Source organism: Jaculus jaculus, chromosome 11 (genome assembly GCF_020740685.1).
Source record: "Jaculus jaculus isolate mJacJac1 chromosome 11, mJacJac1.mat.Y.cur, whole genome shotgun sequence".
In the NCBI taxonomy this organism is placed as follows: domain Eukaryota; kingdom Metazoa; phylum Chordata; class Mammalia; order Rodentia; family Dipodidae; genus Jaculus; species Jaculus jaculus.
The window spans coordinates 113,010,389-113,027,594 of NC_059112.1; the positions used below are offsets into that span (position 1 = coordinate 113,010,389).

At 53.2% G+C, this 17,206-nt stretch overlaps 1 protein-coding gene across 1 annotated transcript; it reads left to right on the plus strand.

The window, feature by feature from the left end:
- Nucleotides 1–537: 537 nt before the first annotated feature.
- On the plus strand, nucleotides 538–16,820 carry Rhbdf1 (rhomboid 5 homolog 1). The gene is made up of 18 exons (XM_004652105.2): nucleotides 538–616; nucleotides 9,558–9,713; nucleotides 9,783–9,913; nucleotides 10,702–10,915; nucleotides 11,270–11,479; nucleotides 11,557–11,679; nucleotides 11,752–11,909; nucleotides 12,217–12,474; nucleotides 12,585–12,696; nucleotides 12,809–12,883; nucleotides 12,973–13,134; nucleotides 14,520–14,620; nucleotides 14,757–14,820; nucleotides 15,193–15,287; nucleotides 15,480–15,555; nucleotides 15,632–15,732; nucleotides 15,835–15,988; nucleotides 16,205–16,820. The coding sequence occupies exons 2-18, from the start codon at nucleotides 9,597–9,599 to the stop codon at nucleotides 16,622–16,624; spliced, it is 2,571 nt and encodes an 856-aa protein (XP_004652162.1). The 5' UTR covers nucleotides 538–616; nucleotides 9,558–9,596; the 3' UTR covers nucleotides 16,625–16,820.
- Nucleotides 16,821–17,206: the final 386 nt, after the last annotated feature.

Consider the following 17,206-nt stretch of genomic DNA (forward strand, 5'->3'; position numbering starts at 1 on the left):
TTTCAATGTAGGGTCTTGCTGTAGCCCAGGCTGACCTGGAATTCACTATGTAGTGTCAGGGTGGCCTTGAACTCACAGCGATCCTCCTACCTCTGCCTCCCAAATTCTGGGATTAAAGGCATGCACCCCCACGCTCAGCCAGTCGTTAGGTTTTGAAGGCAAGGCCTTAACCGTGAGCCATCTCTCCACCCGCTCTTCTTCTTTTGCAGTACTTCTCCCTCCATTCTGAAGCACAGAGCAGGACAAAGTGAAGACCCATTCTGGAGTCAGGGAGAGAGAAACTCGTAACAAGGCTGATCAGTATGTTCCGTCGAGCCCTCACTCTCTGGTCCAGGCGATCGAGACTCCTGGCCACCCTGTGTCGGCAGGGAGAGTGCTGCCGGCGGCCTTCCCGGAGGAGGCGCCTGGGGCGGGCGGCGCGCATTCCTGAGCCCTGAGTCAGCGCGGCCGCCCCTCTGCCGGGCCCGCCCCCGGCGCGCACGCCCCTCGGCCCAGGGCATTCCCGGGCGGGCGGGCCCGGCCGGCGCGCGGGCGGGCGCGGGTAGGGACTCGGCGCGGGCGCCCTCCCGGCCGGCGGCGACGACCCCTGGCGACCCTTCCGAGGATCCGGGAGGCGGTGAGTGGCGGCCTTGGGTTCTGTCCGGGCGGGTTCCGTTGCCCTGCCCAGGTCGGGATCGGGGATCTGGACGCGTGTCCGCGGAGAGCGGCCGGACTCTTCACGGAGTTTTCCGAGCGCCCGCGGAGGCGGCCCTGCCCGGATTCCAGCCCGGCGCGCTGCAAAAAATAGCCGGTGGCCGGATTAGCGCGGCCCGGCGGGCTAGGCATTCCGACCCCTGCCAACCCCCCGCCCCGGCCCGGAGAGTCTTCCCGGAGCCGAGGCCCCTCGGGGCCGGTCACCCGCCCCGGAAGGTGGCGTCTGACGCTCCAACTCCGAGCGCGCTACTTCGGGCCACCCGGTCCACGGACTCGCCGCCCGTGGGAGTAGCAGTCGCAGCTGGACGCCGGGGAGCTGGGCTGATCCGACCCGACCCGCCAGGGCCCGGGCCCCATCCGTAAACAAGGGAGCCACCTCCCAAGACAACTTTGGCTCTGTGCGGTCGGTTGCGCCGAGGGCGAGTCCGAGGCCACAGATTTGTCCTCGAAGCAGGCTTTGAGCGACGGGGCGACAGCCAGACCCCAGATGTTCAGGGATCTCGGAAGGGGGGCTGTCAGTACTGCGAGGAGCCTGCATGTAGGTCTGGGTGGGTGGGAAAAGGGAAGGGTCACCTCCACACCCCAGCCTGCTTTCCGCTTAGATGGTCCTGACCAGTGTTGGTTCTCTGTGTGCCTCCTAGGGTAGTGTGCCTGTCTGCGTGGGCGGGGTTTGGACCTGGAGGCCCCAGCTCTGTGCTGGGAAAGCCCCCCCCTCCCCACTTCCTGTTGGAGCCCAGAGAAGATTCTAGGATGAAACTGGCTTTTCAGGTTTAGCCCAGCTAGATGCAGGCGCAGTCCTAGGCTGGATGCTACCCACCTCCATGGGTTGAGCCCCAGCCCCCTGCCCTTCCTCTTGGGTCTGTAGGATGCTGGGAAACTCAGCAGCCCACTGGATCCCAAAAAAGGTCCCAGAGGCTGAGCACTTTGCCACTACAGTCATTCTGGGCAAGCTGGGTCCTAAGAGCAGGTAGGTCATGGGCCTAGACTGAAAGCACTGGTCTTTCCCGGGGCGCCCCTCCACTCAGCCTCCATGCCTGGCCAGTTCTCCTGCAGGGGTCTTACAGGGAGGTATGCTTCAGTGAGCAGGCCACAGTTCCTCTGGGGAGCTGGGCTTTTTAGGATCCTGTTTCAGGGCAGTCCCCGTTGCGGAAGGTAAGGGCCCTCTCGGAAGATCATTCCAGCTCCAGCCACTGTTCCGAACACCCCCAAGCATTCCAGGGAGGCTTCAGCGTCTTCCCTGGATGTGAGGAGCTCGCCTTCCCCTACCTTAGCGTTTGTGACTTGACTCCCTTCTTCCTCACATGAGGAAGGATGATATAGAAGGTCATGACAGCCCTCGGTCCAGCAGTGGCTGCAGACGGGGGTTACTCTCACCCTAGCTCCCTGGCAGACCTGGCCGAGGTGCTGAATTCCCTTGAGGCTGTGCGACCTCAGGCACTGATTGGCCTCTCTTGAGTCTCAGTTTATCTGTAAGGTGAACACTAGAGAGCCTGAGCACAGGTTCAGAACTGATCAACAGGCTCCCTTAGGATCTGGTCTGGGGCTGGTGTGCTAGGCTCCTGATGCCTGAGGCCATTTTTGCAGTCTTGTTTCCCCTCCTGTAGCCTCTCTCTTCTTATCTTTCTTCCAGTGGGCCCTAGGAGGGATTGCTACACTGGAGGATACCTGGAATTAGGGCACTTCTGGGGATTCAGACTGGTTGTTGGCTTGATCTCTAGGCATGTAGACCCTCTCCACTTGTTAACTCCAGGGAGCCTGTTGGACTGCAGTTTGGGGACCAGAAGGTCTAACTTAGCAAGCACTACCCCAGAATTTTTACCTCACTTTCTAACTGGGTGGCTTGGACAGGGCCCCTGGCCCCCTGAACTTTGGGATGCTCTTTCAGGTATGCCTTAGTATGGGGCTTTTTGACTGGTCATTGCTGACTCCTGGGTCACATGTGTCATGTGGGGGTTCTCCCCAAGGCTGGCCCTTTTCCTATCTTATGTATTATCCTCTCTTGGGTCTCAAGCTTTCTATGCCTCTAGGGGCTTCCCACCCACTGTTTGCAGTAGGAAGCCTCTTGTTCTTAATTTTTTTTTTTTTTTTGGTTGGTCCTGTTTTTTCCATGTAGAGTTTCACTCTAGCCCAAGCTGACCTAGAATTCACTCTGTAGTCCCAGGCTAGCCTCAAACTCATAGTGATACACACACACACACACAAGCAGAGAGAGTGAGATAGAGAGACAGAGAATGGATATACCAGGGCCTCCAGCCACTGCAAATGAACTCCAGATGCATGCACCACTTTGTGCATCTGGCTTTATGTGGGTACTGGGGAATTGAACACAGGTCATCAGGTTTTGCAAGCGAGCACCTTTAAGTACGGAACCATTTCTCCAGCCCTGGAAGCCCCTTGCTTTGTTGTTGGCCATCTCTGGGAGTGCTTCTCTGGGAAGATGGCATGTGACAGGTGACATGAGGGACAGGGTTCTAGAGTTTTCTGGAAATGGGGAGGGCTTGGCAAAGGCCTCTGGCTAGATCTCAGGCCTGCTCTGCCTCATGCTAGCAGTAGGAGGGTCAAGAGTGCCTTATGATTTGCAAAGTGTCCAACAGTCTCCATATGGAGACTAGGGTGTGAGTAGTGGTGGCTGCAGTCCACATCTGAGGTTTCAGGGTCACACTGGTTGTGGCCACCGTGACCTGAGTTTCTAGGTGCTTCTGGGCTGCATCTTCCCACACTCAGCACCTAGACAAGGTGTATCCTTAGATCCCCATGGCTCTCTTTCATTGCACATGCTCTGGAGACCTCTCACACCCCTACCTTACATCTTTTTTTATTTTCCTCCCCAAGGCAGGGTCTCAGTATAGTCCAGGCCAGCTGGGAACTCACTCTGTAGTGGCCCCCTTCCCCCCAGGCTGGCAAGGCCTCAGAGTGCTGCAATTAAAGGCATGCGCCACCATGCCTGGCTTTGCACCTGCATCCTTGTTTTGTTTTTTTGTGTGTGTGTGTGTGGGGGGGGTTGAAGCAGGGTCTCACTCTAGCCCAGGCTGACCTGAAATTCACTATGTAGTCTCTGGGTGGCCTTGAACTTATGGCAGTCCTCCTACCTCTGCCTCCTGAGTGCTAGGATTAAAGGTGTGAGCTACCACTCTTGGCTTCATTTTTTTTTTTTTTTTTCAAGGTAGGGTCTCGCTGTAGTCCAGGCTGACCTGGAATTCACTATGTAGTCTCAGAGTGGCCTCAAGCTCACAGCGATCCTCCTACCTCTGCCCCCCGAGTGCTGGGATTAAAGGCTGAAGGCCGGTTTAACAAACTATTTCTTTTAAATGTTTTTATCTATTTGCAAGGAGAGAGGGGGTAGAGGAAGAGAGGAGAGAGAAAAGAGACAGAGAATGGGTATACCAGGGCCTCCAGGTGCTGCAAATGAATTCCAGATGCATGTACCTCTTTGTGCATTTGGCTTTATGTGAGTACTGGTCATTAGGTTTTGTATGAAAACACCTTACCTGTTAAAGCATCCCTGCAGCCCTAAAAATATTTTATTTATTTTTATTTATTAGCGAGAGAGAGAAAAATAGGTAGAGAGAGAGAGAGAATGGACATGCCAGGGCCTCTAGCCACTGCAAATGAACTTCAGATGCATGCACCCCCTTGCGCATCTGACTTACATGGGTCCTGGGGAATCGAACCTAGATCCTTTGGCTTTGCAGGAAAGTGCCTTAACCACTAAGCCATCCCTCCAGCCCCTAAAAGTATTTTTATTTGCAAGGAGAGAGAGAGAGAGAGAAGGAATGAATTTAAGAATGGGTGTGCCAGGTGTGGTGGTGCACGCCTTTAATCCTGGCACTTGGGAGGCAGAGGTAGGATCGCTGTGTGTTCAAGGCCATCTGAGACTACATAGTGAATTCCAGGTCAGCCTGAGCTAGAGTGAGAACCTACCTCGAAAAAAAACAAAAAAGAATGGGTGTACCAGGGCCTCTTGCCACTGCAAACAAACTCCAGATGCATGTGGCACTTTGTTCATCTGGCTTTACATGGGTACTGGGAAACTGAACACAGGCCATCAGGCTTTGCAAGCAAATGCCTTAACCACTCAGCAATCTCTCCAGTCCTCCTTGTCCCCCACTCCTTTTTTGTTGTTGTTTGTCTCAGACAGGGTCTAACTATGTAGTCCAGGCTGGTCATGAACTCAAAATCCTCCTGCTTCAGCCTTCCAGTGCTTGCATTTCTGGCATGTGCCACAATGCTCAGTTACACTGAAACTTCGGCTGCCCTCTTCCTTCTTCTCAGAAAGTCACTCATTCTATTGATGTGACAACCACATATTTAGTATCTATCATATGCCAGGCATTGCTAACACCCAGGGGAGAAAATGAAGGTTTGCTGCACTTGGTTGGAACATACTTATAATCCCACCACTTGGGAGGTACAGGCAGGAGGAAATGAAGTTCAAGGTCACCCTCTGTGCCACATAGTTGGAGGCTAAGGCCTTGTCTCACCCTACGCCCCACCATCCTCCTCCCACCAATCCCCCAAAATGAAAAAGCAAAACAGGTGTGGTCAGGGATGTAAGGGCTGGAAACAGAGAGGTGTGAGTACAGATTCTTGGTCTGGGCTGCCTTTCCTGCCTTCTAGTTCTAACTGTACTAGCATGGGACCAGTTGCCTCCCAGCAGGAACCTGGGTCTGCAGGATTCCTTCCTGTCCCCTACACAGCCCCTCTGTACATCGTATCCATAGGTAGTCAGTGGATTCTGATGTTTGCTGCCTCAGTAGTTCCCCTGATAGGTTGGTTTGCTCCACAGTACTTCCCACTCTAGTTCCCTTTTGGGCGTCTCCTGATACTTCAAGAGTGATTCATGTTGTGTGACCCCTGGCAGTCAGTCAGGACCTCCATGGGTCCTACATGGGCTGTGATTTCCTGCTGAACTGGGGCCAGCAGAGGGGAGAGTCCCCAGGACTGTCAGGGAACAAGAGCCCACTGTGTGCCTTGGGGAGACCCAGACACTGAGCCACTGTGGGCTGGTAGTGTGCTGCTCCATGCCCAGACTCTTTGTCTGCCTTGGGCCTTCCCCTCCCCCAAACCTTGTGAATTCCACTCCAGGCCCAATGAGGAACAGAGCACAGGGTGGGGCCGGTCCTGGACATAGCACAAGGGCAGGGTGGGTATCTTTTCCTCACCCTTCAGACCCAGAGCCATGTGGATTCTCCTGTACCTTCCTTCCTTCACTCCCACACTGGAGGAGTTTATCCCCAGGGGATGTTCAGGCAAGGGCTGCTGGTGGTGGTAGGGCTGAGCATATGCACATCTATCTTTGTGCTCTTCTCACTTCCACTCACCTGGTCAGCTGCTCCCAGGTGAGGACCTTTAGGAGGCTAAAGAGTCAACCTCAAGCGTCCCCATATCCTGGCCCATGGGCTCAGGCAGGGCAGTACCTGTGGAACATATGAGATGTGGGCAGAAGGAATGTTAACAGTGCACTGAGATGGGAGGGAGTTAGATACAAGGACAGGGAGCCAGAGCTGTGGAGGGTAGTAGCTGTAATTCATTTGGGGCAAGACACCAGTTGGATGCCACCTAGAAGTGCTGGACAAAGGTGTTCAGCTCCTGAAAAAGCGAGTCCCCAGCACTTACCTGTGGATTCTCAGCCATGGCCTTATGGCACTCTTGATCCTGCTCCTCTTTGGATCACCCATTTGCTTCATTAGCAGCCTGGTCCATTTTCAAGATAAGAAAATAGGGCTGGAGAGATGCCTTAGCAGTTAAGACACTTGCCAGTAAAGTCAAAGGACCCAGGTCCGATTCCCCAGTACCCATGGAAAGCTTGATACAAAGGTGGCCCATGTGTCTGGAGTTTGTTTGTAGTGGCTGGAGGCCCTGGTATGTCCATTCTTTCTCTCTGTCTGCCTCTTTCAATAAGTAAAAATATTTAAAAAAAGACCCCATCTTGAAAAAAAAAGATAAGTAGAGGCTGGTTGGAGCATGTAGCTGGCTTATGACAGGTTCCTAGTGGGCCCTTAGAATGTACTAGAGTCAGGAAATGGTAGTAAGGTGGTCTTGATCTTTTAACCTCCTGGGTCTCCATTCTGTCTGATGGAGCCCATGGCCTGGTTTCTGGCAGTGTGTTACTCCACTGGCTGGGTGGGAGTCCTTAGCCCTCTGAACTCTACCTTCCCCACAAACCCATTGTTCTCTCAGATCTCCTGAGACTCAGGGGGGCCCCTAAGCCATTCTGTCACTCACAAGAGTGGTCACATTACAGTCAATATGATTTTTATTTTTGGTTTTTCGAGGTGGGGGTCTCACTCTAGCCCAGGCTGACCTGACTTCACTATGTAGTCAGGGTGGCCTTGAACTCATGGCAATCCCTTCCAATTTCTGCCTCCCAAGTACTGGGATTAAAGGCGTGTGCCACCATACCCGGCTCATATGATCTTTGAAAGGAGGGATGCGGGAGACATGTCAGGAGCCAACCTGGGCCTAAGTGATGCCTGGCAGGGCTGTTTGTGTGGTACGGTGAGGTGTTGCAGTATGATTAGGTCAGGGCCTATAAAGACCTTGCCTTATTTCAGTCAGGATGCCTTTATGTCAGATACCATCCACCCTTCTCGAGATAGGGCTCAATGTAGGCAGGGCCCTGTGATATGGAAATAAATACTACCTCATCCCATAACCCTGAAGTCAGGTCAGGTGAGGGCTTGGGAGAGGAACTCAGACTCTTGGGTACCATGCCTGGGACTCCCTTAAGCTTTGCCCTCCAGTTGCCACCTGGGACTTAAAGAGGGTAGTTAGCTCAAAGAAGGGGTTGGAGGGCTGGAGAGATAGCTTAGTGGTTAAGGTGCTTGCCTGCAAAGTCTAAGCACCCATATTTGACTCCCTAGATCTCACATAAGCCAGACGCACAAGGTGACACAAGCATAAAGTCACACATGTGCGCAAGTTGGCACATGTGTCTGGAGTTCAACTTCAGTGGCTATAGGTCCTGGTGTGCCAATTCTTTCTTTCTCTCTTACTCACTCTTATTAAAAAAAAAAAAGTTAAAGAAAAGAAGGGGTTCAAGTTGGAGTCAGGAGTAGGCATCTTTTTTTTTTTTCGAGGTAGGGTCTCACTGTAGCTCAGGCTGACCTGGAATTTACTATGTAGTCTCAGGGTGGCCTTGAACTCACGAGGATCCTCTTACTTCTGCCTCCCGAGTGCTGGGATTAAAGGTGTGAGCCACCACACCTGGCTCAGGAGTTAGGTTGGTTTTTCTTTTCTTTTTTTAAGATAGGGTCTCACCCTAGCCCAGGCTGACCTGGGATTTACTATGTAGTCTCAGAGTGGCCTTGAACTCACAAGGATCCTCCTACCTCTGCCTCCCAAGTGCTGGGATTAAAGGTGTGCGCCACCACACCTGGCTCAGGAGTTAGACTGGTTTTTGGTTTTTCTTTCTTTCTTTCTTTTTTTTAGGTAGGTTCTCACCCTAGCCCAGGCTGACCTGGAACTCACTATGTAGTCTCAGGGTAGCCTTGAACTCATGACGATCCTCTTACCTTTGCCTCCCAAGTGCTGGGATTAAAGGCATGCGCCACCATGCCCAGCTAGGAGTAGGCATTTTTAAAGGACACCCTCTCATTCTTTGTTTCTAGTTAGGGGTTGGGCCAGCAGGATTCTGAATATATGTGGTCTTGAGCAAGGCAAGCCTCTCTTTTTTAGGCCTCATTTTCCCTGATTATATAGTAGGGATGGAGCTTTTGTATCTCCTCCAAGCCTAGAGAGGGAAACTTATGAGTGAGAGCCATTTCTGGCATATCAGCAGGTAGGTTACACACTTGCATCTCATAGTCTGTTGAGGTCTGTCCGCAGGCTTTGAAAAGGTGAAGAATTTTGGCTTTACTGTCCTTCAATTCTTAAATTATAGGAAGCTTCACTCCCACTTGTGTCCTTATGGTGTATGTTGGGCTCTTCTTGGAGTAGGGCTAGGTGCAGATGGGTTGTGACTGTAATGTGTAAAGGGGCGAGTCCCCAGGAGGTCAGGACTTGCCTGATAGTCACAAGCCAAAGGAGATTGAGCCCCTGCATTTCTACTGTAGTTCCTTCCTCTTTTCTCCTGTGGTAGGTTTTGGGACCTCTTCACCTAACAGCTCACTGCCTTTCAGTGACCGTGTAACAGCACCACCTCGTGGTTTTTGTAGTTACTGCTCCTAGGTTTTTTTTTGGGAAGTCCTTTGCACTAAGGAGCCTGGTGCTCCCCCAGCTTTTGCTCTGCCACTCTGGGATGTCACGTGCCTCTCTCTCTCTCTCTCTCTCTCTCTCTCTCTCTCTGAATGTGGCAAGTGCTTAGTGTGATTGATTGATCACAAACCCCATACATATGCACCCAGCAGACATCTGCTTCTGGAGTGCAACTGATGGTGGTCAAGAGCATTTGGGACACACAGGCTGGAGACCTGCTGGTCCTGTGTATCTGCAGCCCCAGCTGTGCTTTTTCACCTCCTTCTGCTGTCATGTGTCAGGGTAGCCTCATTACCCCTGTCAAGTAACTGTAATTTGCTGTTTTCCATCTATTATACTGAGTGTCTTATAATAGAGTGCATTTCCTTATAGGGTTAGTGTTATCTGTACTCTAAGCTCCAGGAGGGCAGGAGTCCTCTACTACTGTGTCTCTCACACCTCCAAGCCTCTAGCTCAATAGGTGTACAGAATGTTGTCCCATTGTTGGAGGACCTGCCTGTGGGGAAAAACAAGGCAAGCACAGACTGTGTCAGTGCTGATTATGCAAGGGACTGAGAGGAGGAGCTGGGAACATCCCACTGGGCTGTACTGCTTCTCTTGATTTGGGGCTCATTGTGTTGTCAGAAACTTACCTTACTTACCTTACTTACTGCCTTGTTTTTGAACAGCATTCCACTTCCTCAGGCTGTCTCTTCCTATCTGGAACCATGAGTGAAGCCCGCAGGGATAGCACTAGCAGCCTGCAGCGCAAGAAGCCTCCCTGGCTAAAACTGGACATTCCAGCTGTGGTGCCCCCAGCCGCAGAGGAGTCTGGCTTCCTACAGGTAGAACCTGGCCAGCAGGGGCTGCGGGTATGCCAGGCACAGGCTTCTCACCATGAACCCATTGTCCAGCCCCTGCGGCGCCAGGCTTACCTGCGGAGTGTGAGTATGCCAGCTGAGACAGCCCATGTCCCGTCACCCTACCATGAACCTAGGAGGCCAGTACTGCAACGCCAAACATCCATCACACAGACCATCCGCAGGTACTGCATTACCCTGGCTACTCTACAAGAAGGGGATGGGGTTGAGGTCAAGAGGCGGGCATGCAGAGCCCATTTTGGGCCCTGGGGTTGAGAATGGGGCAAGGGTCCCTCCAGTCTCAGCTTTCTTCTCAATCTTGGTCCCAGTGACTGACTTTTCTCCTCTTCTGGGAGCTAACGGCTTGCACCATGCCTCCCTCTCTGTTTCTCGGACATTCACTGTGCTGTCTCCCCACCCTTATACCCTAACCCTCACAGCCGACAGGTGCGCTTTGGGCGTGTCCACACTCTGCCCCTCCTGGGGCCTCGGGCTGTCTTCAAGGCCCCTCCTCAGCATCAGTCTCTCTCTTGGTCCCTGCTCAGGTACCTCAGGCAGGTCTTGAGTGTATTGGTGTTTTCTTGCATGTGCATGTTATATAGCTCTTAGAAGCTGCTGGAGTGCATATCATTACCTGGCTTCTCATAGGAAGTGCCAGCTGTGGTTTTGTTTGCATGTCCAAAGACTGCAGCTTGTAGCTCCTGCTGGCTGAGTTTTATGTGGCAGCTGCTGTCTGGGGTCAAGCTCCCTCTCTGGCCTCAGAGTGAGGAACTACATGAGCCCTCCACTGGTGAGGTGTTCAGAGTGCTGTAGTGGGAACCTACTTGTCCTTAAACTATGCCTTCCAGACCCTGACCCCTGGAGTGACTGGAGGCCTGAGGCAGGGCCTGCTGTCCAGGAGGTTGGCCTCTGGGGCTTGTTGCCTGGGAGGGGAGCAATCTGGCTGCCCCTTGCTAAGTCCCTCCCATGCCAGGGGGACAGCGGACTGGTTTGGAGTGAGCAAGGACACTGACAGCACCCAGAAATGGCAGCGCAAGAGCATCCGCCACTGCAGCCAGCGGTATGGGAAGCTGAAACCTCAGGTCATCCGGGAGCTGGACCTGCCCAGCCAGGACAACGTGTCACTGACCAGCACTGAGACACCACCTCCACTGTATGTGGGGCCATGCCAGCTGGGCATGCAGAAGGTGTGTGGCTGCTTTCTACAGGCCTGCCATTCTGCTCCCCTAAGCTGGGCTGGGAGAGGAGAGCCCTCAGGAGCTCCCAGATGGAAAGGCAGCTACACAGGCCCAGGAAATCACCCAAGATACTCCCAGAGAGGGGAGCCTGCCTGGGAGGGAGAATCATGGGATTGCACCATGCCAGACTCTGGTTAAGAGTACAAGACAAGAGAGACCTCTCTAGGTGTTGAGGGTGAGGGTGATGCTCCCATAGCTGCCCATGGTTTAGGGAGCAGTTACATAACCCATGTGAGGCTCACCTGTCTGGGTGTGGTTGGGGTTCCCATGGCATTTAACCTAGCATTTCCTTGACTCCACCAGATCATAGACCCTCTGGCCCGGGGTCGGGCCTTCCGCGTGGCTGATGACACTGCTGACGGCCTGAGTGCTCCGCACACTCCTGTCACACCAGGTGCTGCTTCCCTCTGCTCCTTCTCTAGCTCCCGCTCAGGTTTTAACCGGCTCCCTCGGCGGCGCAAGCGTGAATCTGTGGCCAAGATGAGCTTCCGGGCAGCTGCAGCACTGGTGAAGGTAAATGTGGGCCCAAGGGCAAGGGTGAGGGTCAGGTCAAGCCTGCCATTAGGTCCCAGTCACTTCTTTCTTCTTAGGGCCGCTCTGTTAGGGATGGCACATTGCGACGAGGACAACGTCGAAGTTTCACTCCTGCCAGCTTCCTAGAGGAAGATATAGTGGACTTCCCTGATGAGTTGGACACATCCTTCTTTGCCCGGGTAAGAAGAGCCTGAGGTGTTGCCCCATCCCCTCTGTCTCTGTAGCCTTCCTGACCACTCCTGTTTGCTCAGGAAGGTGTCCTCCATGAAGAGCTGTCCACGTACCCTGACGAGGTGTTTGAGTCCCCATCAGAGGCAGCACTAAAGGACTGGGAGAAAGCCCCAGAGCTGGCTGACCTCACTGGTGGGGCCCTGGACCGCAGCGAACTAGAGCGAAGCCACTTGATGTTGTGAGTGCAGATGGTGGGTGAGGGTTTCAGAGGAAGACTCTCTGTCCCTTTGGAACCAGCTGAGCATGACCTTGGTAACACTGCTGAGGTACAGAACCTGTCTAAAGGGTCCCAGTTGCATCCCTGCTTAGTTACAAAGGACATAGATTCCTTTTTTGCTGGTAAGGTAAAGGGGAGGGTCAGAAGGAACATCTTACCTGGTGTTTTCACCAAGGGATCAGGGGAGATACCATTGCTCTGGTTCAGTCCTGGAAGAAAAGCAGCAAGTAGGGTCTAGGCAAGAAGTGAACATGCTGGCTCCTTCCAGGCCCCTGGAGCGAGGCTGGCGGAAGCAGAAGGAAGGTGGAACGCTGGCCCCGCAGCCCAAGGTGCGGCTTCGGCAGGAGGTGGTGAGTGCTGCTGGGCCCAGAAGGGGCCAGCGCATCGCTGTGCCAGTGCGCAAGCTCTTCGCCCGGGAAAAGCGGCCCTATGGTCTGGGGATGGTGGGTCGGCTTACCAATCGCACCTACCGCAAGCGCATCGACAGCTACGTCAAGCGCCAGATAGAGGACATGGATGATCACAGGTAGACTGAGGCCTGTATGGCTACAGGCAAAACTGGTGTGGGATGGAGGCCGGGGGTGGGGTTAGGGCGTAAAGTTGGGGGGCATGCACCTGCTAATGCTCCACCCGCAGGCCCTTCTTCACCTACTGGCTCACCTTCGTGCACTCGCTCGTCACCATTTTAGCCGTATGCATCTATGGCATCGCGCCTGTGGGCTTCTCGCAGCATGAGACTGTGGATTCGGTGAGCCTGCACTCTCTGGACCCAGATGACTGAAGTCCAGACTTCTATGGCCTCACTCTGGAAGGAGAGGGTCTCATAAACTTGGTCTGACTGCACTCTCTTGACCTCTTAGGTGCTTCGGAATCGGGGTGTCTATGAGAATGTCAAGTATGTGCAGCAAGAGAACTTTTGGATCGGTCCCAGCTCGGTGAGGGTGGGGTAGGGGTGGAGCTTGGAGGCACCCAGTGGGTCCTTGTTCTTGGCCTGGGGCCGAAGCTGCTGTCTCCCTCACCACAGGAGGCCCTCATTCACCTGGGTGCCAAGTTTTCACCCTGCATGCGTCAGGACCCTCAGGTGCACAGTTTCATCCACGCTGCTCGGGAACGAGAGAAGCACTCTGCTTGTTGTGTGCGCAATGACCGGTCTGGCTGTGTGCAGACCTCAGAGGAGGAGTGTTCGGTGGGTGCCTTGGGACTCTCACCTCGTGTGCACTGTTTTCAGAATTTAGGCCACACAGACACTGGTTGACATGCCTGTTCTCCTTTATCTGGTTGTAGACGCGTTGTGTGGCGCCTCACTACCTCATTTTTTTTTTTTTTTTGTTTGGTTTTTCAAGGTAGGATCTCCCTCTAGTCCAAGCTGACCTGGAGTTCACTATTCCACTATTCACAGGCTGGCCTCAAACTCATGGCAATCCTCCTACCTCTGCCTCCATGCAAGGCCACTTCCTGCCATTTTCATCCTTCTCAGCCCTGTTCTCCACTCCCAATAGACTGTCATTTGACTTTACTCTTGCTTGGGTGTACTCTTTCAACATCTGTTTTTGTCTATGTATGTATTCAGTGGATATTGCTTTACTTCCCTCCAGTGAACAATTAAGTCAGGCATGGTGGTACACTCCTGTAATCTCAGAGAAAGGCTGAGTCAGGAGGATAGTGAGTTCCAGGCTATCTTGGGACTATGCACGGAGACTCTCTCAAAACAAAACTTTTATCAGGGGCTGGGGAGATGGCTTAATGGTTACAAAGCCTGACAATCTGGGTTTGATTCCCCAGCGCCCATATAAAACCAGATGCACAAAGGGCACATGAGTCTGGAGTTCATTTGCAGTGGCAGGAAGCTCTGGAGTGCCCATATTCACTTTTCTGTCTGCCTCTCAAAACATTAAAAAGAAAAAAAAAACCTTAAAAAATATTTTTACTGGGCTGGAGAGATGGCTTAGTGGTTAAGCGCTTGCCTATGAAGCCTAAGGACCCCGGTTCAAGGCTTGATTCCCCAGGACCCACGTTAGCCAGATGCACAAGGGGGCACACGCATCTGGAGTTCGTTTGCATTGGCTGGAGGCCCTGGCGTGCCCATTCTCTCTATCTGCCTTTCTCTCTCTGTCTGTTACTCTCAAATAAATAAATAAAGATGAACAAAATTAAAAAAAAATTTTTTACTTATTTTCAAGTAGACAGACAGTAAGAATGCACCAGGGTCTAGTGCCACTTTGTGCATCTGGCTTAATGTGGGCATTGGTGAATTGATCCTGGACTTTATAAACAAGTCCCTTTAATTGCTGAGTCATCTCTCCAGGCACCCCCCCCCCAATACTTTTATTACCTAATTTCAAATGAAAATGCCATAGTTAATACCAGCTCCCTAATTCAAGACAGAAGTAGTTTCTAATTTTATAGCTGTGCTAAGCTAACCTTATAACAGACTTCTGCGTGCATATGTATTCCTGAGACTCAAGGGTGCTGGGTGGAATGAGGAGCTCAGGAGCTTGCCTTTGACTCCTGAGTTACCATATTGCTCTGTACTTAGTAAGGGATGGACTCTGTGATTCTGTGTCCCCACAGTCCACGTTGGCAGTGTGGGTGAAGTGGCCTAACCATCCCAGCGCCCCAGATCTTGCAGGTCAAAAGAGGCTGTTTGGCTCTGTCTGCCACCAGGACCCCAGGTCAGTCCTACTGGTTGCCCTCTTGCCTGCCTTGTCCACATCTTCCTGAGGGGTATAAGTGCTTCCTTGTTGGTTTGGGTAGAAGGGTGCCATTGCTTGTCAACAAAGTAGGCTCTAACCATGTGGGCTCATGCAGGGTGTGTGACGAGCCCTCCTCTGAGGAACCCCACGAGTGGCCAGAAGATATCACCAAATGGCCGGTGAGCCAGAGTGGGAAACTGCTGGGGAGTTACATGCCTTGTGAGGGAGGAACCTGCACCCCACCAGTAATGGTGCCAGATTCCAAATGCAACCATCCCACATCTTCAGATTACTTTTGCCCCAGCCTGCCATTAAGGCCTGCTCACCCAGAGTCAACAGAACTAGGTAGATAGCTGAGAGGCCAAATGGCATGATTCTAGTTTGGCAGGTGGCTCAGCTGAGGCTCTGGGTGTGATCTGCTTGAAGTCAACAAAAGCTTGTTTTCTATCTGAGTCTTCTGGCCCTAAATGGGGTGTGAGGCTAAAAGTTGGCAAGAGGTATAGGGGGATGGGACAGGCATGACCCTGACCCTTGTTTCTATTTGTGACCAGATCTGCACCAAAAACAGTGCTGGGAACTACACCAACCACCCTCATATGGACTGTGTCATAACAGGCCGGCCCTGCTGTATTGGCACCAAAGGCAGGTAGGCACTCATGTGCAGCTGGTTCTCAGAGCTGTCTTTCTCTTCCTGAAGTTGGCAGTAAGATTCCAGCAGAAATCGGGCTAACAGAAGTGGGTAGGCTGAATCCTGGGTCTGGGTAGGATGTGTCCCTGGACCTCAGCATCTTCCATCTGCAAGGCTGGGCACCCTTCAAACCTTGGCATGACCCTCCAGGTGTGAGATCACCTCTCGAGAGTACTGTGATTTCATGAGGGGCTACTTCCATGAGGAGGCTACACTGTGCTCTCAGGTAGGCCTCCAGGGCATGGTTCCCTGTCCCTGCCCCCACCCACCACGCTGCAGGTGCTGACTAGTCTCTTGTGCAGGTGCACTGCATGGATGACGTGTGTGGCCTCCTGCCTTTCCTCAATCCTGAGGTGCCCGACCAGTTCTACCGCCTGTGGCTGTCCCTCTTCCTGCATGCAGGGCAAGTGGGACTAGTGGCTGGGTGGATGGCTTTGGTCCCCAGGAGTGGCTGGCTGGAGTGAAGCCACCCTCTGTGCTGAGTGCCTCTCAACATGCTCCATAGGATCCTGCATTGTCTGGTGTCCGTCTGCTTCCAGATGACAGTCTTGCGGGACCTGGAAAAGCTGGCAGGCTGGCACCGCATAGCCATCATTTACCTGTTGAGTGGTGTCACAGGAAACCTGGCTAGTGCTATCTTCCTGCCATACCGGGCTGAAGTAAGGCTGCCTCCTAGGATAGGGACCCTCTGTGTGTATACGTGGCAGACATGGCTCTATCTGGGTCAAGCCCGAGTGGTAACTGGGAGCCTGTCCACTTGGCTCCTCAGGGATATGGTCTCAACACTGGGAGGTGGAATGGGAAGGTGAGGTGCTGAGCCCCAGGGTAAGAGGTGCTGTTCAGCTCCACCAGCTCACACCCAGTTCTGTTTCTAGGTGGGTCCAGCAGGCTCGCAGTTTGGCATCTTGGCCTGCCTCTTTGTGGAGCTGTTCCAGAGCTGGCAGATCCTGGCAAGACCCTGGCGGGCCTTCTTCAAGCTCCTGGCCGTGGTGCTGTTCCTCTTTGCCTTTGGGCTGCTGCCCTGGATTGACAACTTTGCCCACATCTCGGGCTTCATCAGTGGCCTCTTCCTTTCCTTTGCCTTTTTGCCCTACATCAGCTTCGGCAAGTTCGATCTGTACCGCAAGCGCTGCCAGATCATCATCTTCCAGGCAGTCTTCCTGGGCCTGCTGGCTGGCCTGGTGGTCCTCTTCTACTTCTATCCTGTCCGCTGTGAGTGGTGCGAGTTCCTCACCTGCATACCCTTCACCGACAAGTTCTGTGAGAAGTACGAACTGGATGCTCAGCTCCATTGAGTCAAGTTAGCTGTGGGTGCCAGTGGCCAAAGCCATCCTGGCTTCCTGGGTCTTGTGCCTGTTCACTCCTGTTGAACCGCTGTACTGTCAGACATTTATTACATGAGTTCCAGGATAGCCCTATAATTACCCCTTGACGACCACATCATGTGGCCAATAAATGGATTGGGAGCGTTTTAGCTGCCACTAACGATCAGGGCAGTGTCTTTCTTCTTGATTTCTGGCTTGGGCTGAGAAGGGAGGCTCTGGCCTCCACACAATTCCTAAACAATGACATCACAGGCACTTTTTCCTCTTGGTGAAGTCCCTTAGCCAGATGAGTGCATTTTACAACTCCTCCTCAGAGGGCTGGGAGGCGGGTGTTGGGACATGGACCTTCATGTACTGCAGCAGTGACCCCCCCCCCCCCCCGCACACACACACCAGAAGCCTGTTCCATGCTGCCTCCATTTCTACCAAGCCAGGACACTGCATAATGAACCAGTGGGTGGGGGCTGGAGGTTCCCACTCCCACCACCGGCTCTGGGACAGTTTCCCCGTAGCATAAACAAAGATGGCTGCTTGGTATGTGTTTCCTCCTTG